This window comes from Panthera onca, chromosome E3, assembly GCF_046562875.1.
Source record: "Panthera onca isolate mPanOnc1 chromosome E3, mPanOnc1 haplotype 2, whole genome shotgun sequence".
NCBI lineage: Eukaryota > Metazoa > Chordata > Mammalia > Carnivora > Felidae > Panthera > Panthera onca.
In genome coordinates, this window is record NC_138354.1 from 23,613,629 (window position 1) to 23,640,996 (window position 27,368).

The following is a 27,368-nucleotide window of genomic DNA, read 5'->3' on the forward strand; positions in this document are numbered from 1 at the left end:
GCAACTTCGTAGCTGTGTCACCTGTGATGAGTAATTTAGCCTTTCTTTGCCTCAGTTTCTTCATCCATACAATGGGATAATAGGACCTCCTTAATTTGCTAATCCAGGGATTGACAGATTTTTCTCTGTGAAGGGCCAGAGGATAAATATTTTACACTTTGTGAACCTAGGGTCTCTATTGCAACGACTCAACTCCGCTAGCGGCTGGCACAGACAATATGCAAATGCAGGGTGTGGCTGTGTTCCAATAAAACTTTATTTACGGACACGGAAAATGGGATCTTCTATCATTTTCATGAGTCACAAAACAGTCTTCTGATATTTTTAACCACTTAAAAGTGAAATAAAAAAAAACATTCCTAGGTCATGAGCACACACAGGATTTGGCCTGCGGGTTATAGTTGCCCCATCTCTAAGTGCTTAGAACAGCACCCAGCACACTGTTGCTGAGCTAACATTGAATACCTACTGTGTGCTTAATCCGTGTTAGGTATTACCACGTTGGAAGGTGTGAGCGGTTGTCTGCTGTGGTTGGCTTGCTGGGGAGGAGCAGGCCTTGCTTGGGGGAGGGGGGCCTGTCTGGGAGGGAGAGATGCTGAGGTGAGTTACCAGATGATCCTTTATACCTTGGGCCACCACTGGACAGGGGTGTCCATCCAGCAAGGCCCTTGAACGAGCATTTCTGTGCTTGGGTAAGGGGCCCAGGGCACTGGCTTGGCTCCCCAGAACATGGCCCCACCGCTGCCTCCTGTCACATCCCCAGACCTCCCCACCCCTGTTGCACCCTCCCCACTACACACTCCGAGGACCTTGGGCCAGCCCCCCTGCCTGAGGGCACAGAGAAGACCTTGCCCCAATGTCAACAACTAAGAACAGTTTATTCACAAACAGCACCAGCTCCAGGGCTGGTGCTTCCTCCTGTCTTTGGCACTAGGCAGTGGTTGTCTGGCCTTGATACCTAAGGGCACGTCCTTGGGCCCCAGCCCAGGCTGGGGGAGTGGGTGAAACCCTGGACTTGGGGCTTCGGAGGAGTCTTTCTCTCTCAAGACCTGGTGAAAGTGCTGTCAGCCTTCACTTCTGGCTTTCGTCCGGGCGGGCACCATCTCCTTGGCCCTCATCTCTCTCCGTAGCAGATGTGGAAGGGGTTTGGGCTGCCGGATCTTTCTCACCCTGGATGGCTGAGGGTTGCCGGGCAGGGCCCAAGGGGTCTCCTGCACACACCCAGGCCCCATGTTGTTGTTCAAAGCAGATTTTTGGTCAATGTCTCTGAAAAGCCTAGCCAGAGGGGGTGCCAAGGGTCCCCTCCGTGTGCAGGAGACACGGTCTGAGTTCTCAGACCGTGGCTGGGCTCCTAGCTACATCTCTCTTCCCCTCCCCGCCTCAGGACTCCGCCGGCATCTGGGTGTCTGTGAGCTGGTCAGAGAAGGCCCTCTCCAAACGCAGTGTATTGTATCTGGGAGGCGGTGTGCCGGGCACCTCGGTGCCTGGGGCTGGAGGCAGGCGCAATGCGGAGGTGAACGTGGGCAGATCATCGTCTATATCGAGGCCCAGGTTGTCCTGGCCCTGAGGGCCAGGGGGAGCGTGCCTCCGGGCCCACCATTCCTTAGCTTTATGCCACTGGCGGCGGGCAATGATGGAGAAAGAGTCAATAAAGAAGACCTCAATGATCTCAATGACACAGACGACGGAGCAGCTCATCCACAGGCCCAACTGGCCACCGAAGTTGGACAGAAGCATCTCGATCTGCGAGGGAGGTCAAGCCACACCATTAAGAGGGCCCCTCCACCCAAGTTGGCCTCATGCAGGGACCCCGGTTCCCAAGGGAGCCCCTGGCAAGTCCTGGCCCTGAATGGATTTGGAGGAAGAAGTGGGCAGGCTTCCTGTCCCCTCTTCCTCTGCCTTATCTGATCCAAGTCCTGGCTGGCCTGTGGTGACCCTGCCAGCTCCGGCTGTATCCCTAGCATCTAACTCTGCTCCCTGAGACAAGGCAGATGGGCACATTTGCAGACCCCAGGCAGGTCCCAGAAAGAAGCCACTCACACTGTTGGCAGGGCTCTCCATGATGGATCTCTGGTTCAGGTCTTTGTAGAATATCAAGAGTTTGGCCAAGTCCGTCCTGGAGAAATTCCAACAGGCAGGGCCCAGGTGAGTCAGGTGCGTTTGCATCTACCAGATGGCCAGCCCTTCAGTATAGCTGTCTCCCTCCTTCCCAGACTCCAGCATGGCCCAGGCTCTGAGCTCCAGAGGAATCTTAGAACCTGGTTCCTGGGGCTCCTTCTGCACCCTAGAGCACATCTCCAGCCTGGGCCTGGTTGCTTAGGCCCTTCATTCACTCAAAAACCATTTCCCAACCAGCCTGAGTCAGTCCACCCAGCTGTATACTCCCATAGCACCCTGTTCTTCATCAAGCCCTGATATTGCGATTGTTTGATTGCAATCTCAAATATGTATAGGAGACATGCAAGTAATACAAATGAGCGAGGTAGGCTGGGCATAAAGTAATAATGATAACAACCATAATAACAGCCAGCGTTTATTGGACACTTCCTGTGTTGCCAAGCACCGTTCCAAGTGCCTTATATGAATTAACTTGTTGAATGCTCGCGACAACCCTATGTCGTTATGTTTTAATTATCCCCATTTTACAGATGTGGAAACTAAGACACGGATTGGTTAACTAACTTGCCCAAGACCACACCACTCACAAATGGGCAGATCCAGTATTCAGAACTAGAGAAATCTGGCTTCAAAGTTCATGCTGTTAGCTGCTGCACAAAATTGCCTCCTGGTGGGACTATGGCAAGTGTGTCCACGCTTATTCCAAAGGGGCAGCTATGACTCAACTCTTTAGTTCTACACAAGCATGGAGGTTTGCTGTTTCTGGGACTTCTGATCTTTCAAGGAAAGCTGGAAGTAATGGGTTGCTTTCATGGGGCTATATTTGGTCTAGGGGTCACTGGCTTGCAATGCTTGCTTTCAGAGTTTGCAATTACTTGGTCAAAGTTGACCTTTATGACTAGACTGTCAGCACCTTGGGGACGGAGATCATGTCTGCTCGGTCGTCATGATACCCCCAGCACCACATACAGCACCTGGTACCTAGTGGATATGCAATAAATGTTGGAGGCTCAACTAACCTCCACTGTGGAGATGGGAAGGGCCCAGAAAGAGGTGAGGTCACATGGTAATTCCCCCATCCTCTCCCACCTTCATCTCCATCCCCTGAGGTCCCTGAACTCTGGCCCAGCTGATTTTTGCTAAAGCTCTCTTGGAAGTGAATGTTGATGTGGAAAATTTAAGCAGGATTTAGAAGCTGCATGGAGTATTTTCAGAGGAGTATTTTTCCAAGCAGGTCAAGATACATCAGGAAGCCATGAAATAAATTTCCTAGGCCATGACCAAAACCCTTTGACAAAGGGAAACAGAATAGGAAATATCAGATTGCAGCCCCAGAGATATTCAAAGTCTTTGTCAACTAATATGGGCACTAATCACTGAGAATGGCGTCATGATTGTTGAAATGGATGTAAATGGATGTAAACAGTTGGTTTGGCTATACCAGTTTGCACAGTCTGCAAATCAGCCCGAATGCTTTGTACACCAGTAGCAAGTACTGTTACATGAGACTTTTATCTCATTTATCTATTCAATGGGCCACAATGGAAAACTATTTTCATAATGTGGGTCACAGCCAAAACATTTGAGAGCCCCGGGCCTAGAGTGGGATCTGGCTCCTGACATGAGCTTGATCAATATTTGTTCAATAAAGGAATGAGTGAATGAAAAAGAGAGGGTTTGGCAGTGAGGAAGCAAGTAAGGAGGCTGAGGCCCAGGGCCAGCGCAGGCAGAGGAAACAGGGTGGGGTCTGCTTACTTGTTGAGTTTTTTCTTTATTTGCTGGCCTTGGTCCCAAGTGAGAATGGGCAGCAACCATTTCTGTGATGGAGAAATAAGGAGTGACCTGGGGAGGCCTGGAGAGGCCAGGGCCAGCCCGTATGCCTCCCCTCTTGGCCTCAGCCCCCCAACCTGGCCTTCCCTGTGGATCTCTCCTGAGGCCAGAGGACACAGGCAGGACATTGGGCTCCAGGATGAGAACGTGAGGGGAAAGATGGAGAAGATTAACTTACCTCAGAAACCTCGGATGGCCACTGTGCCAGACTGGTGGTCAGTGTCCACTCCTTAAAGCTAAGGGGAGAAGGGTACGGAGTGAGTATGGCTGGCCTGGCCTGGCCCAGCCCCGTGGGCTCCATCCTTCCAGCCCACTCACCTGCAGGCTTCCCGGCATACAGACTGGCAGCCCAGCTCTTCCCGGACAAAGGCCTGGTGCAACTGGTAGTAGCAATACACTGGGGGACAGGGCAGAGGGCAGTGTGAGCTGTGGGGCCATAGCGCCCTTCCTGGGAGTCACCAGTGGTGCCTCCCTGAGACCCCTTTTCATGATCTCTGCTCCCATTTTCTAAAATTTCTTTTAATGTTTATTTATTTTTGAGAGAGAAAGAGAGATAGAATGTGAGCAGGGGAGGGGCAGAGAGAGAGAGAGACATAGAATCCGAAGCAGGCTCCAGGCTCTGAGCTGTCAGCACAGACCCTGACTTGAGTCTCGAACCCATGAACCTAAGCCGAAGTCGGACGCTTAACCGACAGAGCCACCCAGGTGCCCCTCTGCTCCCATTTTCTACAAACACTGGTTTTCTAGAAACAAATGCTGCTTTGTCATATTGAGAGACAGAATACTGTGGAGGTTAAGGGCATATGTTGGGGGGTCAGCAGCCCTTGCTTTGAGTCTAGCTCCATTACCCCCTGGCTGTGTGACCTTGGAGAAGTTGCTTAACCATACCGAGCCTCAGTTATCTGTTCTGTGAAAAGGTACCACCAATAGTTCCCGTCTCCTGGAGTTGGTAGAGGTGGCCAACATCTTAGCACAGGTTGGGGTGCAGCATTTGGTCCTAACTGGAAAGTCGAATTCAAGCCAGGCTTGGGGACAGGAGTAAAACTTTTGCCTAACATCTCTCTGCCGATGGCTCCTTCCCGCAAAAGGCCAAAGCACAGGCTGGTGGTGGGGCTGGGCTGACTCCACCCCCCAGGGGCGGGTCTCACTTACTCCAGTTGGGGTGCTGCTGGTAGTTGCAGTAGTTGGCTGCTGGAGGTAGCGGCTGGCTATACTGGGCGCACCCACATTTCTCCACCATCTTTGTCTGGAAGCATGAGTGAAGGCAGATCTGAAAAATGAAACCCAGGGATTCTCTTTAATCTCCTTGCACATGGATGCCAGAGAGCTCCCTCCCTAGGCATCCCTCATCCAGAGGGTCAGCTTCCCACAGCCTTGGCAGACGGCATTAATGTGCCCCTCATGGCACAGCAGACTGGGCCAGGGCTGGCCTGACTCCAAAGGGACCAGGGTAGAGCAGTTATTGAGAATTCAGGTGAACTGAGATGGGGTGAACGGGGTGAGCTGGGGCTGCGGCTGGGGATGGACCCTTTCCAATCGCATGAGTGGGGGACATTGAAATGGATGCCGAGAAACAGAGAAACACAGTCCCCAACTTTTCTGTTTTCGGGTCCCGTCCTTCCATGTTTGAGGGTCTTTGGGGATCGGAAGCTACCACAATATCCATAAAGTTTATAGCATAAAAGCTCATGGCAAAGGCTCCGAAGGCAGGCTACTCCAGCTCAAATCCCACATTTGCCACATCCCAGCTGTGTGTATAAGGCATGCTTGCTTGTGTAAGGGAAGTTCCTTAACTTCTCTGATGTTCTGGTTTCCTCACTGTTGAGATAAGTAAAACAATACCTACTTCACGAGGTTGTTGTGAGCAGGAAATGAATGGATGGATATATGTAAAGTGTTTGCACATGGTAGCCTCTCACTAAATATTATCCAGGAGCGTCTTTCCAATGAGCTGAGCTGAACTTAACTTTCCTTTCCTTTCCTTTCCTTTCCTTTCCTTTCCTTTCCTTTAATTTCTTTCCTTTCCTTTCCTTTAATTTCTTTCCTTTCCTTTCCTTTCCTTTCTTTCCTTTCCTTTCCTTTCCTTTCCTTTCCTGTCCTTTCCTTTCCTTTCCTTTAATTTCTTTCCTTTCCTTTCCTTTCCTTTCCTTTAATTTCTTTCCTTTCCTTTCCTTTCCTTTCCTTTCCTTTCCTTTCCTTTCCCTGTCTTACATTCAGTTTGACTGCATTTCTACTACAAGCAGACATTCTCCAACTAATAGTCTCTTTCCACTTAGCGTCCTTACCACCTCTAAGCTCAGGTCTGATGTAAGCTAGAGGACCCGGTGCTCAGGAGCACCTGGCCTTTTTATTCTACTGGATTGATTTTCATGAACTCTGAGCATCCCAGTAGGAGAGAAACTACAGACTTCCAGAATGTAAGAAGGCAGAACAGATGATCGTACTAGAGGGTTGAAAACTCAAATGCTCATGGGAGCTGCTGATACGAGTAATACACTAGAGGCTGGTGGGGACTATGGGGAATGAAAACACATGCCTTCTTTAACGGGGCCACTTCACCCACTGTTTACATTTCGGGAATATGGCCCAAAGTGGCCAGATCTTGTTTTTCAAGAGAAGCTGGAAATCTGGGTTTTCTTATGAAATTCCCTGGCTTCTAAACACCATCCAGGCTGGAAAAATTAGGTGTGCAGCCTGGAAGGGGCCTGGGGGCTGCCATTTAGGAGCCCCTGATCCAATCCAACCTCCCCTTGTGATTGCTGAGGATGGCATCACTTGTCCAAGGGCATCAGCGAGTGAAGGGCATGAGTGGGCCCATAGGCTAGGCTCCTGACCCCTCAGCCAGTGCCTCTCCCAGGCTGTTTTACTCCTGCCCCTCACTTGCCAAGACCTATTTAGGAAGCAGGCCTGTCTCATCTGTACATTGTGTTCCAGGCAAACCTCAAGCAATCAATTCAGCTCTGGTTACAGATGGATTGAAGAGGACTAGAACCAGCTGGCATCGTTTGTTCTTGAGATCTTTGGATGAACCCCAGGAATTATCACTACAGTTCCTGGTCTAAGACACACCCGGTTATATATAACTGTCTCCTATGTCCAGGCCACAGCCCGGGGCTGAGTGGCCTCTCCTGCCCGTACCTGGAGGGAGTATGCAGCATTGTAGATATTACTGATCGGCACGTCACTCCCGTCCTCTGTGCACTGGCTGTAGGGTTCACTCAGCTTGAAGGACTCCGTCTGTAATCACAACAGCACACATTCAGCCCTACCCTGCCCCAGGACCCAGACAGGCTGAGCGTGCATGTAGTCATTCATTTAGTAAATATTTATTAAGCACCCACTAGGTGCCTGGTGCTTTTCTAGGCACTGTGGGCTCAACAATGATAAAAGTAGACACACTCCCTGCTCTTATGGAGCTTACTTCCTAGTGGGGTAGATAGATGGTCAAAAGGAATAAATGCATAAGATAACTTTGGATAATTGTGGCTAGTGATCAGTGAAACTGGGAAGGGAGATTGGAGGGCTTGGGGAGGAAGGGTACAGTGTTTCCAGGAGTGATTGGGGAAGATGTCTTTGAGAAAGGGACCTGTTGGCTCAACAAGGAATGGCAAGAAAGAGCTGGATTTGCTATGAAGTGGGAGACGGGGTTAAAGCAGAAGAAGCAGCAAAGGCTGAGGGGGGACAGGGCCAGGGTGGCTGGAATGTAGCACAAGAAAGGTGAAACCAGAGAAAGGCCAAGGCCAAATCATGGCAGCCTCCTATGCCATGCTGGGAAATCTGGATTTGGTTTTCAAAATGGTAGTAAGTCAATGGAGAATCCAGGGAGTGGGCAGGAGGAGCAGGGCAAAAAAAAAAAAAAAAAAAAAAAGACAAGCAGTGACCGTGTGCTACATGGGATTCTCCTCCCAGTGAAAGACCCATTTCCTACCCTCTTGTCTTCTGGTCCCAGAAGTTGACTTTAAAAAATTGAGTTTCTTAGAGAGGGCCAAGGAATGCCCAAGAGAGTAGAATGATACCATGGTCCAAGGAGGTAAGAGAATTGTAACTCACAGCTCAAATACCTTATTAAATTATGTTTTCTTGTGGTGTACTAAGTTTGGCTCCAGCTTAATATTTGTCACTGCCAATAAACAATCCAGACAAGCCAATTAAAAAACAAAAAAAGGATAATGTCTCTCCCAAGGGGGAATGATAATTAAATATAAATTGTGACCAGCTTATAGCCAGGTTCCTTGTCTGTCTGTTTGTTTTCTGGGAGTGGGAGAAAAGGGGAAATGGATGGCAGATTTGTGAGAGGGTAAAAGAAATCTTTTTTCTTTTAAGAGTGGCCAGACAGAAAGATAACTGGGGGGGTGGAGGAGGGAAGAATCAAGAAGTTTGACACAGGTAGAAAACACAGACATCACAAGTGGCTGTCATCTCTTTGTTTGTATTGTAATCCATCTGCTTGCTGACCATTACTCTCCCTCAATTAGCTACAGGTACCTCAAGGGCAATTAACAGTACGCATTTTAAAACATTTAAACAACAGAAGCAAAGGGGAAAGTAACAGGCTGGTCTCCTCTCTTCCCTAGGAGAGGAGCAGAGCTAATCTCAGATATACAGACAGGCGGACAGGCAGACATGCACTCACACATTCCCTTTGCCCTGCAATCTCCCCTTCTCACTAACGATAAAGTGTGGGCCTCATTCCGTGTCAGTACAGAATAAACAGACGTACTTCATTCCTCCAAATAGCTGGGTGGCTAACAGATCTAGAGCCTCTAGAACATGCCAGGGCTGGCTGGGCCCTGGGGTACAGAGATGCTGACAGTGGCTTCCCTTGAGGGCAGCCTAACTCCATGCCAACCCCCTGAGCTTCTGGAAGTAGCAGGCTTCCTGGGCAGATGTTTCTTCAAGCCCCTGGGTCATGCTGAGCTGTCCACAGAGCCCAGCGTGGCAGCTATAGGCTCTACCTGCCTGGGGAGTTGGGGGGGTTGAGTACAAGACCCGGGCATCTAGGTGACAGGATCTGTCTACTTGAGTAAGCTATGAGCAGCTGGCAAAAGTGGCTGGGGCTCACATTAAAAAAAAAATTAAAAAAAATAAGTAAAAGGGCTCCTGGGTGGCTCAGTTGGTTGAGCATCTGACATGGTATCAGGTCATGATCTCACCACTCCTGAGTTCGAGCCGGGCTCTGTGCTGACAGGTCAGCACGGAGACTGGAGCCTGCTTCAGATTCTGTCTCTCCCTCCCCCCCCCCCCCCCACCACTTATGCTCTTTCTCTCTCTCAAAAGTAAATAAACATTAAAAAAATAAAAAAAATAATAAAAGTGGATGGGGCTCCTTTTACTTTGAGGACCAGCCCATGGGTCACTTCCAGAAAGCTGATTGAGAGAAATTATCTTTTGAATTTTCATGCTTTTGAGTCCTCAGAGTCCTTGTACTCTGTAATGATGCTTATTGAACTCAGAGCCCCTGGGTTATTTAGATTGCTTCCTAAAGCAACAGGGGGGTGGGGGAGTGGGGAGGTAGGGCAGATGGGGCCAGCACTCCAGTGCTCACTCTTTTGCTCTCTTGCTCTCTTGCTCTCCCTCCCTCTCCCTCCCTCCCTTTCTCTCTCCCCTCCACCATCAGCTTTTCAGAACTGATCTGTCCCTAACCTCTAGAGACACAAAAATGAGAATGGGTAGATATGTATATGAATGCAAGCTTTGTGTATACAAGTGTGAGTAGGCACACATGTCAGTACATACATATATACAGGTTGAGATGTGTATATTGCGTGCATGCATGGGTATATGTAGGCGTGATTAAGTGTATGTGAGTATATGTGTGGGCAACAGGGCCCATTTTTATCAAACCAGATCTTATCTGCTTCCTTCATAGAAGCCTGGGGGAGGTGGGCATCTTCAGAGGAGTCCTCAGTTCACCTCTTTAAAGGTATGAACTGTGCCGCAGAATAGCCCAGGTGGCAGTATGATACCCTAGATGGAATTAAGGGTGGTTTAACTTTCTTTTTGCTTTTGTTCTGTTTTTACACTGTAATATATTCTAAAATTTATTTGTGTACGGCAAAGTTTATACTTTTAATCAATTGAGAAAAAATAATTACTCAATATATGAAGTTAGGACTACTGTTATCTCTTTGGAGGAAGCAGTGAATTCTATCTCTACTTTACATCCTGCAGAAAAAACATTCTAGTGGGTTAAAGTATCAAATGAAATAATAAAATAACTAGAAGGTAACTCAGTATTTGATCTCAGGGAGGGAAAATCCTCAATAAACATAATGACTAAAGAAGAAAACAAAGATTTTGAATATCTAAACATTTGATGTGTTTGCACATGAAACAGTAGATAAAGAAAACTAAAAGGCAAGCACAAACCAGGAAAGATATTTCCAACACAAGTGGCAAATAACTACTACTCTTTCTATATAGATGGAAGAGATCAACATCTCATAAAGGAGGAAAGTGTCACTAAAGACAAGAAAAAACTTTCTAACTTCTCTTTTTGCTCCAAACTTATTTTCCCTTCACTTCATATCTCTTTTCTTAAAAAAAAAAAAAAGTACAGTAATAGCTGACATTTTTAGAGCACTTCCTACATATGAAGCACTGTTTCAAGTGTTTCACATGAATCAACTTGCTGAATTCTCACCAGCCTATAAAGTAACAGTATTATTATCATCCCCATTTCACAGATGAGGTAACTGAGACATGGAGATTATGCAACCAAAGTGCAAAGTGGGGGTAGGGGCAGAGAGAGAGGGAGAGATTGAGAATCCCAAACAGCCTCCAAAATGTCAGCCCAGAGTCTGACGCAGGGCTTAAAGTCACAAACCGTGAGATCATGACCTGAGCTGAAATCAAGAGTCAGACGCTTACCTGACTGAGCCACCCAGGCTCCTAGCAAAGCCTGGCACTTAATCCCTGTTACACATATGCTTGTGAAAAGAAGTGTGCATGTGTTTTAAGATAAAAATGCACAGTAGGGTTTGCAATGACAGTGAAGTCTCCCCTCTCTCCAGGGCCTGGCTCCACATCACCCGGGTGAGTTGTCTACCCTTGCCCACTTCCTCATCTCCCATTCATGATCCAGCTCATTGTGCTCTGGTTTCTGTTCCACTCCTTCCGCTGAAAACTGCTCTGGCAAAGAATGCCCATGATCTCTTGGTTGCCAAACCCAGAAAGCACCTTTTGCCCTTTATCTTGATTGACCTCTCAACTGTATTTGGTGCTTTGGTTCACACGTTCCTTGAAACTCTCTTCTTTGATTTATCTGACGCCAGTTCTTTCTGGCTTCTGTTCCTCATTCTCTGCCTCTATTTCTCCAGTTTTGTTCTGCTCAGCCCTTAAACATTTACATTTTGTTAGGTCTTGGTGATGGCATTTATTTCCCAGGATGGAATTATGCTAGATGCCCACCCCACCCCTCACCTCAGTTTTTCTCCTGAGCTCCAGGCTCATAGCATCTATGGACATTTTCACCTTGATTTCCCAGAGGCACAGCAACTTGGGTATATCCCAAACCGAAGTGGTCATCTTCCCCATAAGCTTATCCCTCTTGTATTCCCTAATTCTGAGCCTGGCACCTCCAACCACCCCACTGCCTAAGCCAAAACCTAAATATCAACCTAACTTTCCCCTGTCCTTTCCTCACTGACCTTGGTTGTCAAGCCCTGTTGCTTCCATGCTGTAGTATCTCAAATCTATTCACTTATGCTCATCCCCACAGCCATTGCTTCAGCTAAGGTCCTCATCATTTCTTTCTGGAATTATTGTAAATGTGCTGCTTCCGGTATCTTGATTACTTCATCTCGATTACACTTTAGCCAAAGAGACTTCTCAAAAAGTTTCACTACTCAGCTTAAAATCCTTCCTGTGATCCCTTTGCAATTGCTTTGCCTTTTGTTTGGGCTAGCCCTTCCAGAAACTATTTCCCTGACATTTGTCCTTCAAGAATCCATCAGCTAGGAAGCTTTAACTGACAGCTGCTGTCTGGGCTCCCATTCATCTGTACATCCATCCATACATACATCTATCCACCCAACATTTTTTTTTAATTTTTTAAATATTTATTTATTTTTGGGAGAGGGAGAGAGAGAGAGAGTGAGCAGGGGAGGGGCAGACAGAGAGGGAGACACAGAATCCGAAGCAGGCTCCAGGCTCTGAGCTCTCAACATAGAGCCCGATGTGGAGCTTGAACCCATGAACCGTGAGATCACGACCTGAGCCAAAGTCGGACGCTTAACCGCCTGAGCCACGCAGGTGCCCCTCTACCCAACATTATTTACTGAGTATCTATGTTCTAAGAACTGGGTCTGGTAACAAGACAGAGAATGTCTCTGTTCCTACGGAGCTGGGAACTGTATTGCAGAGCTGTGTTGTCTTAAAGGTAAGATATTTTGAAGGTAGATACTCTGTTGTATTCACTTCTGAATTTCCAGTGCTTTGGACACACAGCCCTTCAATGAATGGAGGAAAAATTTTTAACCAACTGCCTAACCAACTGACTGAGTCTACCAGCTTAACATGCCTATCCAACAAAATAAACAAACAAATATGAAAGGAAGGAAGTCTAGTTTATTTGGACTTATTCTTAGTGACCCCCTGCTGACCTCTTAATAATCCCTAAGATCACTTTTTGTTGTTCCAAATGCTCATAAATCAGCAAGAGAGCTGACTGACCTTGCTCTGTGGCTTTGATTTTATATATCTCAAATTAGGTGTAGCAGAAAACCCACCCATGTCTTTGTTTACCCACCATTGTTAAAGAAAACATTTGTTTAACAAGGTGGTGGGTATTTCTAAGCTCAGAGAAGAAAATCAGAGGGCAGGGGTGCCTGGTGGCTCAGTTGCTTAAGCGTCCAACTCTTGATTTCAGCTCAGGTCATGGTTTATGAGTTCAAGCCCTGTATGGTTTGTGAGTTCAAGCCTCTTATCAGGCTCTGCGCTGACAGTGTGGAGCCCACTTGGGATTCTCTCTCCCTCCCTCTCTCTCTACCCCTCCCCTGCTTGTGCTCTCTTTCTCTCAAAATACATAAATAAACTTAAAAAAGAATATATATATATTTTTATATGTTACTATATATGTAAAGAAAATCAGAGGGCAGAATTCCTTAGTTCTTGTACTTTTTCAAGCTCTCAATCCTCTCCTCCAAGTCTGCAGACACTGTGAGGGGCAGAAGGGAAGAAGGGGGCAAAAGGATAGTTAATAAACATGTGTTAATGGATAGGATGTACTGCAAATACCAAGTCCTTATTCAGGATGCAGATAAGCATGGGAAATATTAGATGAAAATGTCGACTATTCTGATTAGGGGGTTTTGCAATCCCAGTAAATAGAGGAATCAATGACCCAGACCCTTAAGGGATACCCTAAAGTCTTTTCAAGCCACAGTGTCATAGATTGCGCTCAAGATTATTTGGGGGGTAGGGGAGAGACAATCAGTATTCACACAGTCTGAGTTGGTACTCAACACTTCTCATGTTGAAACAAACTTCTCACATTGGAACAAAGCCCCTAAACATGGCTCCCGAGAGCACTCAGGTTCCAGGAAACCATCCTGATGGTTTTTTGTTTTTTGTTTTTTTTCCCCCAGGATTGTCCCTTTGATAGGGCACTGAAGCCACAGATTTCATCTGGAATATCACCATGCCAGTTCATAATCTCAGCTGTCTCAGCTTAAATATTGCTTTCTCAAGAAATCACCCCTGGAACTCCCCATTTCCCTCATTAAAAAAAAGCTTTAGGTCAGCCATCTCCCTGATATGTTCTCATGCATCCTGCATTTCTCCTTGTTAGTACTGATGATTACAATTAATCACTTTTCCAATTTTTTGTCTGTTATTGGTCCTCTCTGCTGGACTCTAAGCTCTAACAGGATAGCGACCATGTCTTCCACTCTGATGTGGTCCCTGTGTCCAGCACATAATGGCGTGCAGAAAATAGCCTGCTGAATGGACAAGTAATGGATGGATATACAAGCCCCAGTGCTCACTATGTCACTTTATAACCCAGGACAAAGCCATCATTTATGGCTGTGCTAAAGCTTTTGTCATTCTAGCTTCACTCTCGCTTAGGAAGACACACTTCACTTCTCCTCTCATGTTGAACTACTCAACTTTCTAAAGCTGAGGTTCCTGAGTTTGCTGCCTCTTGGAATAATCACTGGAGTTTGGTAAACACACAGATCTTGGGCTCGTCTCCCAGAGATTCTGAATCAGTGGATCTGAGTCTGTTGATCAGTCAGGTTTGGAAACCACTGCTCTGGAGGACAGGTTTACGAGGAATGGAGACAAAGGTGGAGAGCTTACTGGCATAACAAGACCCCAGCCCTGCAAACAAGAAAACTGCATAAGTAGTGGAGTGGCTGCAGGCATTGGCACACACTCCTTGCCTTGCCCTTCTGCTCCCATTGGGCATGGTTGACTTGGGCATTGGAGTCTGCAGCCCAGATATGTTTCTGTTGACAGGTATCAGTGTTCTTGGCAGCCAGTGAGGTCAGAGAGTGTCAAAGACTTGAGGAAGAAGGGGGTTCTTGGTAAATAAAGTGAAATTGATGGCTAATTATTGGCTAAATAGAGCTTTGATGGCCCAGTGACTTCCCATTAGTCCTTAAGGAGTGGTTTACATGCCTCATAGACCTTTAAGTGGCCCAGAAAGAAAGGTGTTGATCTGCTCTATTTATATTAGTGACAAACATAGTTAGTGTCTGATGCTTTGCTTCCAACACAGTTCTTGTAAACAAATGCTAGTGTCTGTTTTTGCAATAAGGAAGGTTCCTTCAACTCTTTCCGAAAATGGCATCCTGTGTCCTTTTTCATCAATATAGAAGATACAAAGATAGGGGCGCCTGGGTGGCTCAGTCGGTTGGGCAGCCGACTTCGGCTCAGGTCATGATCTCGCGGTCTGTGAGTTTGAGCCCCGTGTCGGGCTCTGTGCTGACAGCTCAGAGCCTGGAGCCTGTTTCAGATTCTGTGTCTCCCTCTCTCTGACCCTCCCCCGTTCATGCTCTGTCTCTCTCTGTCTCATAAAAAAATAAACGTTAAAAAAAAATTAAAAAAAAAAAAAGAAGATACAAAGATAGCCTATAGTATTAACTACTGGAATGATCTTTGCAGGAACTGTTAGAAAATCAAGACTTTGCTTTCTTTTGAAACCAACATGCTGTTCCACAAGCCGCACCTTATTGGTTTTCTTTGGGGAAAAAAAAGAAGTCTGTTCTCCTCAACTCCCCCATAGAAATCAGAATGTTCTCTTACCAGATGCATGCCTATGGAGGTGGCCATTGCCGTCTCGATCTCTGTTCCTATGTCCTCAATGAAGGGGTATTCATCCTGCCGATGCACAATCACCTTAGCCCCAGTGGAGGACACCAGGAAGGGATTGTACTCCTCTTCATTGATGTACAAGATCACCTGCAGCCCTGAGAGGAGAAGAGGCTGCTGTGGTCAAAGGCTAGTTCAACATTACCTGGTGGTAGCCTACCTCTCCCGCTGCTTTGGGAGTCTCAAAACCAAAATGCAGGTATTTCCAACAAAGTGAAAGGTGTACAGGGCTAGACTGGAAGCTTCGTGGAGAAGAGAGGTAGGGGTGGTGGTGCCTGACTTGCTCACTGCCGTGTCCCCCCAAAACAGTGTCACTGCCGCAGTTCTGCTGAGCAATAAAGGAACTACTCCTGGGTCCAAAAACATGCATCTCGACATGGTCCTTTGAGATGAGGGGTTTGGCAGAGCACCCAAATGGACATGCAGTGCTGTGGCTGCTTAAGCCCTTAGAGAAAAGCACTAATGGTGTCTGATCCCTGGCCTAACTCCTCTCCATACTTCACCTCCTACCCCGGCAGGCAATCCTGTACCCAGCAGCCAGAGGGATCTTTTAAAATTGTAAATCCGATCACTCCCTTGCCCGAAACCCTTCAGTGGCATCTCACTGGATACACAGGAAATGCCATAGAATAAAATCTGTAAACTTGACTGTGGCTGTCATGTCTATGATGATGCAGCCCTGCCTGTGTTTCCCTCCTCAGCCCCCTCTCTGCTCTCTCAAGAAGCTCCGAGTAAGAAACAGAAAGCTTCTTTCTGTTTCTAGAGCACATCAAATTCATTTCCTTCGCAGGGTTTTTGTACTTGATAGCGCCCCGAATGCTCTTCTGTGGACCTTAATATGGTAAGGATCTTCTCACCCCTAACTAACTCTTCCCATGGATGCCTTTCTGGCCCCTTATTTGAAATAAAACCCCCATCCTGACTCCAGCACCCCCTTACCCTTCACTGCTTTATTTTCCTCATAGTCCTCATTAGGATTTATAATCAGATAATGTCCATGCGCTTGTTCATTCATGTATTGTCTGTCTCCCCCCACTATCATTCAAGCTCCCTGGAAGCAGAGAGGGCATCTGTTCACCCTAGTGTCTCTGACACGTGGAAGAGAACGTGGCATACAGCGGGCACTCAATAAATGTTTGGTGAAAGAGCAAATGAGCTCGTGGCCTGTATGGATTGACGGAAGAAAACTTGGAGAGTTCATTCTGACTTCTTCCATTTGTAAATAAAGGAATGGAAGCCCAGAGCAGGCAAGGATTTGCTCAAGGTCACACAGCACATGCACAGCAGAGCCTGGACTCTGCAGCTCTTTGCTCCCAGGTCCCAGACTACTTCTTTCCACTGAAGTACGTGCCCTGGATTATGATTTCTTGCAGACTTGGTAAGAGTACAGACTACACAGTAGCAAAGGCTGGGAGTCCATATGGGGTTCTCCTGCCTTTCCTTGTGGGAGCATATTTGTATATCAACTCATGTTCAGTTCGCTTAGGACTTTGCCAGGCCCATCTGTTTCCTGCCTTCACTACAAAAGTCACTGTAGTAAGAGCAGTGGTAATAGTACCAGAGGTCATAACAGTTCTATTGGTGGTGGTGGGAGTAGTAATGGTACCAATAGTAGTAATGATAACACACAACCAGCATTTATTGGGTGTTTCATGTGTGTTAAAGGCTGAATTGTATTCCCCTTCTAATCCGTATGTTGAAATCCTACCCCATAATGTGACAGTAATGGAGACAGGGCCTTTAGAGAGCTAATAAAGGTTAAATGAGGTCATAAGGAGGGCCCCAATCCCATAAGGCTGGTGTCCTTACAAGAGGAGGAGATACCAGACCTCCCTCTCTCTCTCTCTCTCCTTTTCTCTCTCTCTGCCACAGAGAAAAGGTCAGGTGAGGACACAGCAGGAAGGCAGCCATCTGCAAGCCAGGGAGAGAGATCCCACCAGAAACCAAGTTCACAGCATCTTGACCCTGGGTTCCTAGCCTCCAGAAGGGAAACTAAATAAACGTCTGTTATTTAGGCTACTCAGTCCGTGATATTTTGTTAAGCAGCCCGAGCAGACTAATACAGCATGTGCCAGGACTTACTCTAAGCCCTTTACATATATGAAGTCCTCTCAATAACCCCAAAGCAGAGACATTATCATGATTTCCACTGTGTAGATGAAGTGCAATAACTTGGACAGGGTCACACAGTCAGTGGCAGAGCTGTGGGTTTTGGCTGGAGAATGTGTTATCTTAACCAAGATAAAGGTATGTTTGCCTCCCTGACCTCCTGTTTGGCACATCTGGGTTTAAGTCCATCTGAAGTCTGCCTGCCCCACATTACTCATTCCCTAGCTGCAGGCTTGAGCCAGAGTGGTTTGCCAGGAGGAGAAACCCCAGTGACGTCACTGTTGCTCTCTCAAAAGTAAAGAGGAAACATCAAAAAGGAAAACAGACACCAAAAAAAGAAGGAGCCAACATGGATGCTTGATAGAAACAGCACAGCCAAAGGGGAAGTGATGTCCCTGGTTTCTGGCCAGGTGGAAAGATCCCACATTTCTGGAAGGCTCGGGCACTCCAACTGCCCTCCTGCCAGGATGCTCACTGTCGGTGCGGATTTCCTTACCGTATTCACTGCCCCCCATAGAGGTGCTGAGGATAGTCTCATTTTCTCTGTTGTTGAACGTGTAGCAATTCCCATACATTGGATGGTGGAAAAGCGTGAAGTTTCTATAAGGAAGAACACGGGTCAGAAAGAGCTTTGGTGGGAGCTCCCCTCATGCATCTGAGCTAAAGGCTGGATGGGAAGGGCTTACAGGGCCAACTTTCTTTTGTGGACAACAGATAATAGACATGACTTACTTTCTCCACTTTCTGTCTAATAAACCACAAGCAAAGCCCCTCACCCTGGCTGCCACACGTTAATGTAGGACTACTCTCTGCTTTGTTCCCCCATCTTAATCCTCCCAGCTCTGTCTCCATCCCAGTGTGACTCTCGTTGTGCCCTATGTCTGCCCCAAATTCCTCTACTCATGAATTTCTCAGCCAACACTTGACATTTTTCCATTCCAACACCAGGAAATGATCCCAGGAGAAGGAACCACATCACGTGTATCCTTACACTGACTTTAGAACCTAATGCTTAGGCAGATATGATTCCAATCACTCAGTTTCATAAAGATCAATGTATCTACTAACATATAGAAAGGCTTAGTGTTTAAAAAGAATGAAGTAAGGCTTTCAGATAGACAGGAACACTCTAGAATGTCCCATCGCTGCTCAGTCATCACCAGGGATCTGAGTGTTATCTTAAAGGCAGAAAAGTTTGAGAGCTCACCCATCTATACATAGACCTTTCTTTTTCTTTCCTACCTCTCTTTCCTTTGTTTCTTCCTCTGTGCTTGATCAGTGGTTCTCAATTGTTGGTGTGCATGATGGTAGCATGCAAGGTTATACATATACCATCAACCCCTCTGTTTTTATGAGTAACTTAATGAGTTCAAAGAGACTTTGACTCTATGCCATCTCTATCTTCCTCAGTGACTTCAGAGCCTAGATCCCATGTAAGCTGTTTTCTAAAGGGCAGGGTCAGCGAGAAGAGCATCTTTCACTCCCAAGCCCCACAGCTGAGCTGCAGGTGCAAGCAAGGGACTCGGAGCTCAGAGCCACCAGTCCTCAGAGCTAAGAGGGCAGCCTCCTCTCCTGACCTGGCATCGCAGGACATGCCATCAAAGAAGCAGGTAACCAGCAGCTCCTCAGCAGAGTAGCTCATGTTGATTTTCTTCTCCAGAGGGACCTGTGCCATGATGTTCATGTAGTGCAGCTTATACCACTCCTGGATGGCATTGACCCCTGAGCTGAAGGTGTAGACGGCACATTTGGACGTGTCATTTGAACACTGTGAATAAGAGGAGACAGTAGGCTGAAGCCACTGGCACTACCACTGGCCTTGGGAAGGACGTTAAGGATGAGGACCTAGGACTCTAGACCGGAACAGGAGGGACACCTGAAGCAAGGATGGGCTTCCTCTTACTTCCAAGGGCTGAGAGAGGATCAGCCTCAGGGACCTGAAGGGTCTGAAAGAAGGACACAGAATCCCACTTGTCATGGCTCCCTGTGACTGCTTACCAGGTGAGAAGAAAAACCGGCTTCTGTAGGGTCTCCAGATATCCAGGCTTTGGTTGATTATTGCTATTGACTTCCTACCCACCTCTAGCCATTTCCTACTGGATCAGCATTCTAGAAATCTGGATCCTCATCCAGACTTCAACATGATATTTCTGCGGGATCTTGGGCAAGGCATGACATCTCCATTATTTCACCTACCAAATGTTAACTAAAATGCCATCCTTAGCTGGGATGACCAGCATTTAAAGTATGTAATAATTAGAGCCTTAGAGGGAGACTGTAGTATGTTCCAGATGTTCTCATCACACTGGGTTTGGAATCTCTCTCAAAAGGACAGGCATTGAAGGATTGATTTTGCTATCAAGGATAGCCAAGAGAGTATCTCGTGAAAAGACCCAGGAAGACTTTGAAAAGTCTTGATGATTAAGGGATAGGGCCATTTATCCAGGATTTGTAACTGGTGCTCCAAGGTCTCACAACTGGCAAGCCAAGTATAAGGTACAGAAGAGAGGTCTCATCCTAGAGAGATGCCTGGGGCATGGCGAGGTAGCGTAATTGATTGCCTTTGCCCAGGACACTAATGGAATTCGATTTTGGTGACTGGCTGCTTCCTTAGAGCCCCTTAAATGGGACTGAGAAGGAGAGAGGAAAAGTCAGGCCACAGCACCTCACAAAGGCAAGTACTGCAGGGAACATTGGGTGTTTCTGTTGTTTATTACCTATCTTCTTCCTTCTGGTATCTGTACCCTAATTTTGCTTTTGTGGAACGTCTTTCCCCTTGTTGGATACAGTCTGATGAGACTGTCCATCATGACACCTCACCCTCTCTGTTAGGTGACCCTACTCAAACTTGGCCAATCAGAGAGTCGCAAGATGGGATCTGAATCCGTCTTTATGGATGGATTAACAAAAAGCCTGAAAATAGTGAAAGCTTATTGAATCCAGCAGCCATACCTGAAATGACCTTTCACCATTTCTTGCCACCTAGATCCCTGGACCTTCCCTAATTTCTGTCCTTTGACAGGCCTCCATGATCTTCTGATCCCTTTCTAAGACTTTTTTTTTTTTTTTCTGCTTAATATTACCTGAATCAGTTTTAGTTGCTTGCAGAAGTTTCACCCTTAACTGGGTGTATTTCTTTGAGCGGGACCATAGGGACGATGGCAAAGGAGAAACCTTCCTGGACCCACCATCTCTAGCCCATCCCATGGCCCCCAGCTGTGAGGACATGCATCTCACCAGTTGGAATCCCACCACCTCCTTGGACTCGTGGACATGCATGACATCTGATGCCTTGTGAATGATGCTCCCACTGACTTTCCGCTTCCGCCCTGTGAGGAAGTCCCTGGCCTTGCTGGTCTCATCCTGACTGAAAGCCAGCAGTGGGACCAGTTTGAGGAATTTGGGCTGTGTGCCCTCCCAAGCCGAGGTCCAAGACTCTGCCTCTCGGCGTTTTCGAGACTTATTCTCTGGAAAGCCGTACAGGTTCTTCAAGGCCGTTCTAGTCTCCTGTTCCAAGTCGGCTAGAAGGTCCCGCACTGCACTGTACCTGCCAAGGGGGGGAAGGAGGAGTCAGGGAGAGGGGAGCTCCACTGACAGAGTGCTGGTACCTCTTCCCAATGTTTCCCATCAGTGTGTATCGGCCTTGGGCCCACTTCTCCCCCACTTCCTTGGCCAAGGAGGCCTTTTATGATTTGCCCCATCCAAAGTGACTCTTGGCTTGAAAAGTGATGACAGGCTCCCGTGTGACCCTTGTGTGACTTCTCATGGCTTCGTTTATGCCACTACCATCTGCTTGCTCTTGGGGTGTGTTGGTAAGTTTGCCCCGACCAGCATTTCTGGAGTGGTGACTGTCAGGTGCCTCCCATAAACCAGCCACGGTGAGGACAATTACAGTGAGGACAGTAACTGCTAACTGGAATTGGGTCCAGGGGACCGGCTCTGTCTCCACCTAGCACACTTGCCCCTGCACACTGACTCTTCTCCAATCAGTCCTGGGACAGAAAAGGTAACACTGTCACCTCAGTAACCCCTAGGAACAAGAATGATACAGGAATTGACCGCATGAAGCACAGCGCCATCTTCAAATCTCCATAATACCAAGTAGTCCTGGCCTCCCTCCCAACTGCTCCCCTCTCTCCTCTCTCTGCCCCTTGCTCCCTGCATAGACGACACAGCATCATGATTGAGTGTGTAAACTCCAGAGTCAAACTACCTGGGGTCCAGTTCACCATCCTGGCTCTGGATATGGGACTTGGGTAAGTCACCTAGCCTTTTTGTGTCTCAGTTTTCTCATCTGTAAAATGAGATCACTGGAAAGATTCAATGAGTTTATCGTACGTGTGTGTAAACAGTCACTATTAATTTTATTAGCATAATTATATTTGCTAATATTTCACTCCTGCACTACAACTCAACTCCCCTAGGACTGAGACTGTGTTGGGTTGTTCAGTTCTTTGCCCCAGACTCGAGTACAGTGCATGCCAACTTGTAGACACTGAGTAAATGATTACGGTGCAAGTGATAAATGGAAGAAAGGGAGGGAGGGACAAAAAGACTCTGAGGTGGAGAATGAGGCTTAGACCTGATTTTGATTTTGACCAGTTAGTTTCCTTTGACACTCTTCCTCCCTTGCTCCTCCCTTCTCCCCATGCCCACACCTGCTCAGACAAATTCTGCCAGATTCTGACCTGCCTCACAGATCAGTTTTCAATAATCCTGAGCACAGCTCCAGTGACCCATTTAGAACAGGCCCTGTGGCAGACAATAGGGCAGTACCAATGGCTGATCCTGCCCAGAGCCCAGTGATCTCAATTAGTGGGGCTGGATTCACTCAAATGAGGGTTGGGGCAGCTGAGATGCTTCCGGAAGTCACTTGGGTGTCACTTCTGAGTCAGCCTCCAGCTCATGTTTCGGGGACAGTGAGGGTGTGAGTTTAGAGGGCTCAGGGGGAAATGGCTAAGCTAGGCTGTGTGTGTCTATACATACATACCTGTGCGTGTGTGCGTGCGCACGTGCCTGGGGTGGGAGGCTGTGTTAGCACATTCCAGTCCCCACCCCCCAGTGAAACTGACCCTTGCAGACTCCCACTCCTGCACAGCTTGAGCTAGTCCAGCCTCAGAAGCAGCTGATAGATTGACAACTTGGGACAGATTTAGAACCTGGGGGAGGGAGTTTACCAATGTTGGCAGCAAATTCAGATTTCTAAAAAGCCTCCCTGTGGGCTGGCACGTGTCATCTTTGAGTGGGGCTCTGGCCTCCGAGGGGGGCCCGGCCCCCACTCCATATCCTTGCTCCTGCCGCTTACCTGTAAGGGTTGATGTTGCAGATGGTGACGGCAGGAAAATCCAGCTTCTGGAAGTGGACCTTGATGGAGACGGAGACGGTGTAGAAGGAGGAGATGAGGAGGGCACATTGCCAGAAAATAAGGGCCACGGCCGTCAGCGTGAAGAGAACCCAGAGCAGGCGCCGCAGGCGGCCGCGGGACACCACGATGCGGCGGCAGCCGTGGGTGTTGGTGTTGAGGCAGTACCACCGCATCAGCTCTTTTATGGTAGGCGCCTGGGGCCCCGTCACAGGCAGATTCTTCTTGATTTTGGCTTTGATCTTCTCTCCAGGAGCCATGATGAGGATGGGACTTGAGGGCCAGGCAAGCTGGAGGGGCAGAGAAGAAAAGTGGGTGACCTCACACTCCCTAGCCTCCAGGGACAGGGCAGACTCTGGGGAAACACCAGCCCACACGCCCTCAGAGGCCGTCTTCCTTTTTCCCTCTGTGGGCTGGACAGCCTGCATTCTGGGACCCCGGCCCCCTTTCCAGGATATTTGGGTTTTTGGCCACTGCAGCTGCAACAGGGCTGTTTCCTCCTTGTGCAGCCCCCAGGCCCAGCCGTGTGGGGGCTGGGTGGGGTTTAACCCATGAATTACTGGTTGGAAGGACCTTTCCCCTGGGTGCCTGGAGCAGGAGCCCTCCACACCTCAGCCTCTGCACCTCTCTTATCACGCTCTGCCCTATCTAGAATATGGCCCCCTGCACCTTATCGCTTCCTCCCACCTGGCCCCCTGGAGGGCAGCATTCCTATCTCACCTACCCCTGGTGCCTAGCTCAGTATCTGGCACTGAGCAAGCACCCCACCAGCATTTTCTGACAGATGCAATCTGTCAAGAGAATTTCTCGGCAGCCAACTTGGATCCTGTTCGGTCCACTCCTAGCCGTGTTTTCCAGGCTTTTCCCCTCCGCTTTCCCTGCAAGTGGGGTTTCTGTTTCGTTTCTGTTTAACTTCTTCTCTTTACAGTCAAGCATTTGGTGTTTCTAGAGAACCTTAGAAACAATAGCCCACAACTATTGGCCACTTAATATTTGCCAGGTACAATGCCCTATTTCCTTGATTCTAAAGTATCACTAATTGGGGGAATACACTGTGACGAGATAACAGCTTTGTTTGGGGGAAAGTGTTGGAAAACAAACTATCACATTCATCAGTGTACATGATGCATTTCACTTACAGAAACTTCACAACATGGAATAACATTCTTTTTAGAAATGAACTAATATATGTGTACTGTGTATTCTATACATTATATACATAACACCTCATGGTTATATAAAGTTTCATCAGTCTCATAAATATATAAAGTCTCTCTATATACATATAATCCACATAGATTTCATTTTGTGTTTCAACAACCACTACTGTTACCTTCATGTTATAGAGGAGGAGAATGAGCCCAGACAGGTGGGGTCATTTGTGCAAGACCACACAGCTACTCAGTGGAAGGACTGGATTAGAACCTTGCAGCCTTCACCACCATGGTATAGGCTTTTGAGGGGCCTGGTATTGTGCTGGGTACTGTCTCCTCCCCAGAGAAGAAGGAAAGAGAAGGGATCCTGTGCTATTTATTTATTTTTATTTTTTAATGTTTATTTATTTTTGAGAGAGAGAGAGAGAGAGAATAAGTGGGGGAGGGGCAGAGAGAGGGAGACACAGAATCCGAAGCAGGCTCCAGGCTCTGAACTGTCCGCACCGAGCCAGCCGCGGGGCTTGAACTAACAAACCACAAGATCTTGACTTGATCTGAAGTCAAATGTTTAGCCGACTGAGCCACCCAGGTGCCCCGGGATCCTGTGCTGTTTAATTTCCAAACTCTAGATAGTCAGTGTCACCACCTCCTAACAGTTGTGAGCATTGGTAAAGGGGGAGGGAAGGTATATGGAAATTCGTCCCTCTTTTTTTTTTTTTTAAAGTTTATTTACTTATTTTGAGAGACAGAGAGACAGAGTGTGAGAGAAAGCACAAGACAGAGAGAGGGAGAATCACAAGCAGGCTGGGCTGCGCAGTCAGCACAGAGCCCGACTCAGGGCTCAATCCCACAAACCGTGAACATGACCTGAGATGAAATCAAGAGTTGGACTTCTAACCGACTGAGCCACCTACACACCCCAGGAAACTCTATGCCTTCTACACCTGCCGTTGGTGACAGAGGCAGAGTAGGGAATACCTTAATATGGAGTAGGATATGCAAGGTGGTCCCCATGCCCCCAGAGGGCCTGTGTCTGGGCTTTAGTTTGTCCCATCGAGTTCTTCAGGCAGGATTCTGCACTTCAGGAGTTACTTTTTGTCCACCCTGACCCCATGGGATATTGTCCAAAATTGGAAGCTGGGGCAAAGCTGGGAGGCTTTCAAGTTTATGATGCTCGTGGGTTACAGGTTTATGATGTAAAGAAAATAAGAGGGCTGGGGGGGGGGGGCAAGTGAGATGTGCAGAGGCAGGCACCTCCCTCCAACCCCCACCCCGCCACAGACACATATGACCTTACTGGGATGGAGAAAACCTTCTCAACCCTCAAAATTATGCTGTTGGTCTCTTAGCAAGAGGAATGTAATTTATTTTGTTTTGTCATTTAAAGCGTTTCCCATCCTCAACTCCTCTCTCACACATTCAAAAGCAAAAAACTTAGCAAGAGTTTGTTTTAAAAATCTGGATCCAGGTTCAATTTCCTGTCAAACAAAATGGCCACGCAGGGAAGGTTTTCTCCTCTGCGAATGTTCAGAATCACAGATGCTGGATACTCCTATCTCTAATTCTCCTTGTTCTTGCTGAAGACAACCCCTGGGGTCCCTCTGCCCCACCAGCTTCTTCTCCAGGACTGACCTTGACTCCAATGGATCAGCCCCCAATGTCAGTGAAACCACAGGTGAGAGAAGGGAACCCATCTGCTCAACACGAAACAGATAAATGTGCACTGAAACAGTGTTACAACTTCAGAGCAGAGCAAGGTCCGGCAGGTTGATCAAACGCTATGCCTTTGTGGAAGAATCAATGGCTGACACGGAGCACTCACTCTTTGAAGTACTTTACAGGTATTCACTCATTTCATTTCCACAACAAGCTTCTGAGGTAGGCACCTTCATTTCCCCCCATTATGCAAATGAAATGGAGACACCAAGAGGTTAAGTAGTTTGTCCAAGGTCACACGACAAAGTGGCCAAGCTGGGATTTGAACTCAGGAGTCCATGCCTTTAACTACTAGCTGTGCTGCTCCCCAACAGTAATAATAATGACAACGACAGCAGCAACAGCAATAATCGCAGCTATCATTTATTGATCCCTTAGGACTCCCTGCCATCCTACTCAGCTCTTTTTACATATTACCTTATTTAATGCTCCCTATAATTAGATGAGGTATTAGTACCGTCCCCATTTCACAGAGGGGGAAACTGAGGTGCAGAGTGATTAGGTAACTTGCCCAAGGCCACCCAGATGGCAAGAATTCAAAGGAGTTTTTCAAATTCCAGGGCCGCTCATGATTCTCTACTGCGCCCCACCACCCCGGAGCTTGCCTATCTCCCATACCCCAGGAAGGGACCCCACGCCTCAGGCTCTGGGAGTGGGACTCGAGCTCCCCCCTGGCGTCTCTGCAGCCCCTGCCCACCCCGCACAGAGCGACCGCACGCTGTGCTGTGGCAGAAGTCACGTCTGCTGACGCCGCCGGAGAGAATCCAACCAACCCGATTCAAGTGTTTGCTTCTTTCTGCAACCACGGTCACCCCAGAGAAAACATTCCAGAGAGCAAAAGGAACGATCGCGGTCAAGTCTCGCCAAGGCCTGAACAGGTGCTGGGCGGAGAGACAAGGCGAGGCGCGGCCCGGGACCCCCAGAGCCCCGGACCCTGAATAGCCCAGAAACGCCTGTCACCCCAGCTCTGCGTCCCGGGCGACGGCGTGGGCAGACGCCAGAGAGCTGGCTGGACCCGGATTGGCCTGAGAAGGTGTCCCAGCATCCCAGCCACCGGGAGGCAGCCCCGGGCTGATGCCAGCCAGCTCCGCCACCGACCGCGCGGACGGTGTCCGAGAAGCCATCGGGCCCCGCGGCCGCTCCGGTGCCTGAAACCCCCAAGCTAGTGCGACCCGACCCGGCTCGGCTCACCTCTCTCGGTTCCGAAGAGTCTGGGGCTCGGGTGTGCGCGATCCGTGCGCGCTCTGTTGTGCTGCCGGTAACAGCGCGAGCATCCCGCCGCTGCCGCGGCCTCCGGCTCTAGTGCGCCAGACCTGGGCCCCGCCCCTGGAACCCCGCCCCCTCGGGGCCGCCCCCACCTGCCCAGGTGTATTCCCCAGGTGGCCCAGGATGTGCCGGTCATGACGCCGCAGCGCCCCCTGTCACCCTGAGGCAGCTCTGCGCCCAGGTGCGTCCTGCACGGTGCCTTGCGGTGGCGAGGTACAGTGCCCGCCGCCTCCCGGAGGCCAACCAGCACCCTGCATTCCCCCTGGATCTGTGCGGCACCTTCTACCAGCACCTCACAGCACCTCACAGCGCCTCCTGCCGCCTTGTTACTGCCCGACACCTTCCACTCTGGTCCAGTTGGGCGCCCTTTCGCCCCTGCGCCAGGAGAAATCCCAGGCAGCATTTCGCCCAAGGCTTCCTCCTGACCTGGATCAGGAAGCTGCTTCAGTGCCCACCTGCGTCTGCCTGTGCCCACCTGCCTGAGGCTTTGCAACCAG

General features: G+C 48.4%; 1 protein-coding gene and 1 long non-coding RNA gene across 3 annotated transcripts in view; one reads left to right on the top strand and one right to left on the bottom strand.

Annotated features, from left to right (window-relative positions):
• Positions 1 to 27,368, top strand: part of LOC132689222 (uncharacterized) — a 117,889-nt gene that overhangs the window by 71,299 nt on the left and 19,222 nt on the right. Inside the window, exon 6 of the long non-coding RNA XR_009614916.3 lies at positions 22,700 to 22,924. This is a non-coding gene — a long non-coding RNA (uncharacterized LOC132689222). The remainder of the gene's footprint in view (positions 1 to 22,699; positions 22,925 to 27,368) is intronic.
• SCNN1G (sodium channel epithelial 1 subunit gamma) lies at positions 241 to 27,227 on the bottom strand. Of its 2 annotated transcripts, XM_060648773.3 has the most exons (13): positions 26,797 to 27,225; positions 22,679 to 23,025; positions 20,611 to 20,920; positions 18,951 to 19,141; positions 17,870 to 17,973; positions 15,199 to 15,362; positions 7,087 to 7,185; positions 5,101 to 5,218; positions 4,267 to 4,345; positions 4,127 to 4,184; positions 3,874 to 3,935; positions 2,041 to 2,116; positions 241 to 1,743 (listed from the first exon to the last, which is right to left on the bottom strand). In XM_060648773.3, the coding sequence occupies exons 2-13, from the start codon at positions 22,993 to 22,995 to the stop codon at positions 1,381 to 1,383; spliced, it is 1,941 nt and encodes a 646-aa protein (XP_060504756.1). In that variant the 5' UTR covers positions 22,996 to 23,025; positions 26,797 to 27,225; the 3' UTR covers positions 241 to 1,380. The 2 variants fall into 2 exon arrangements, with proteins under 2 accessions (XP_060504756.1, XP_060504757.1); XM_060648774.3 differs by lacking the exon at positions 7,087 to 7,185 and having other exon boundaries at positions 26,797 to 27,227.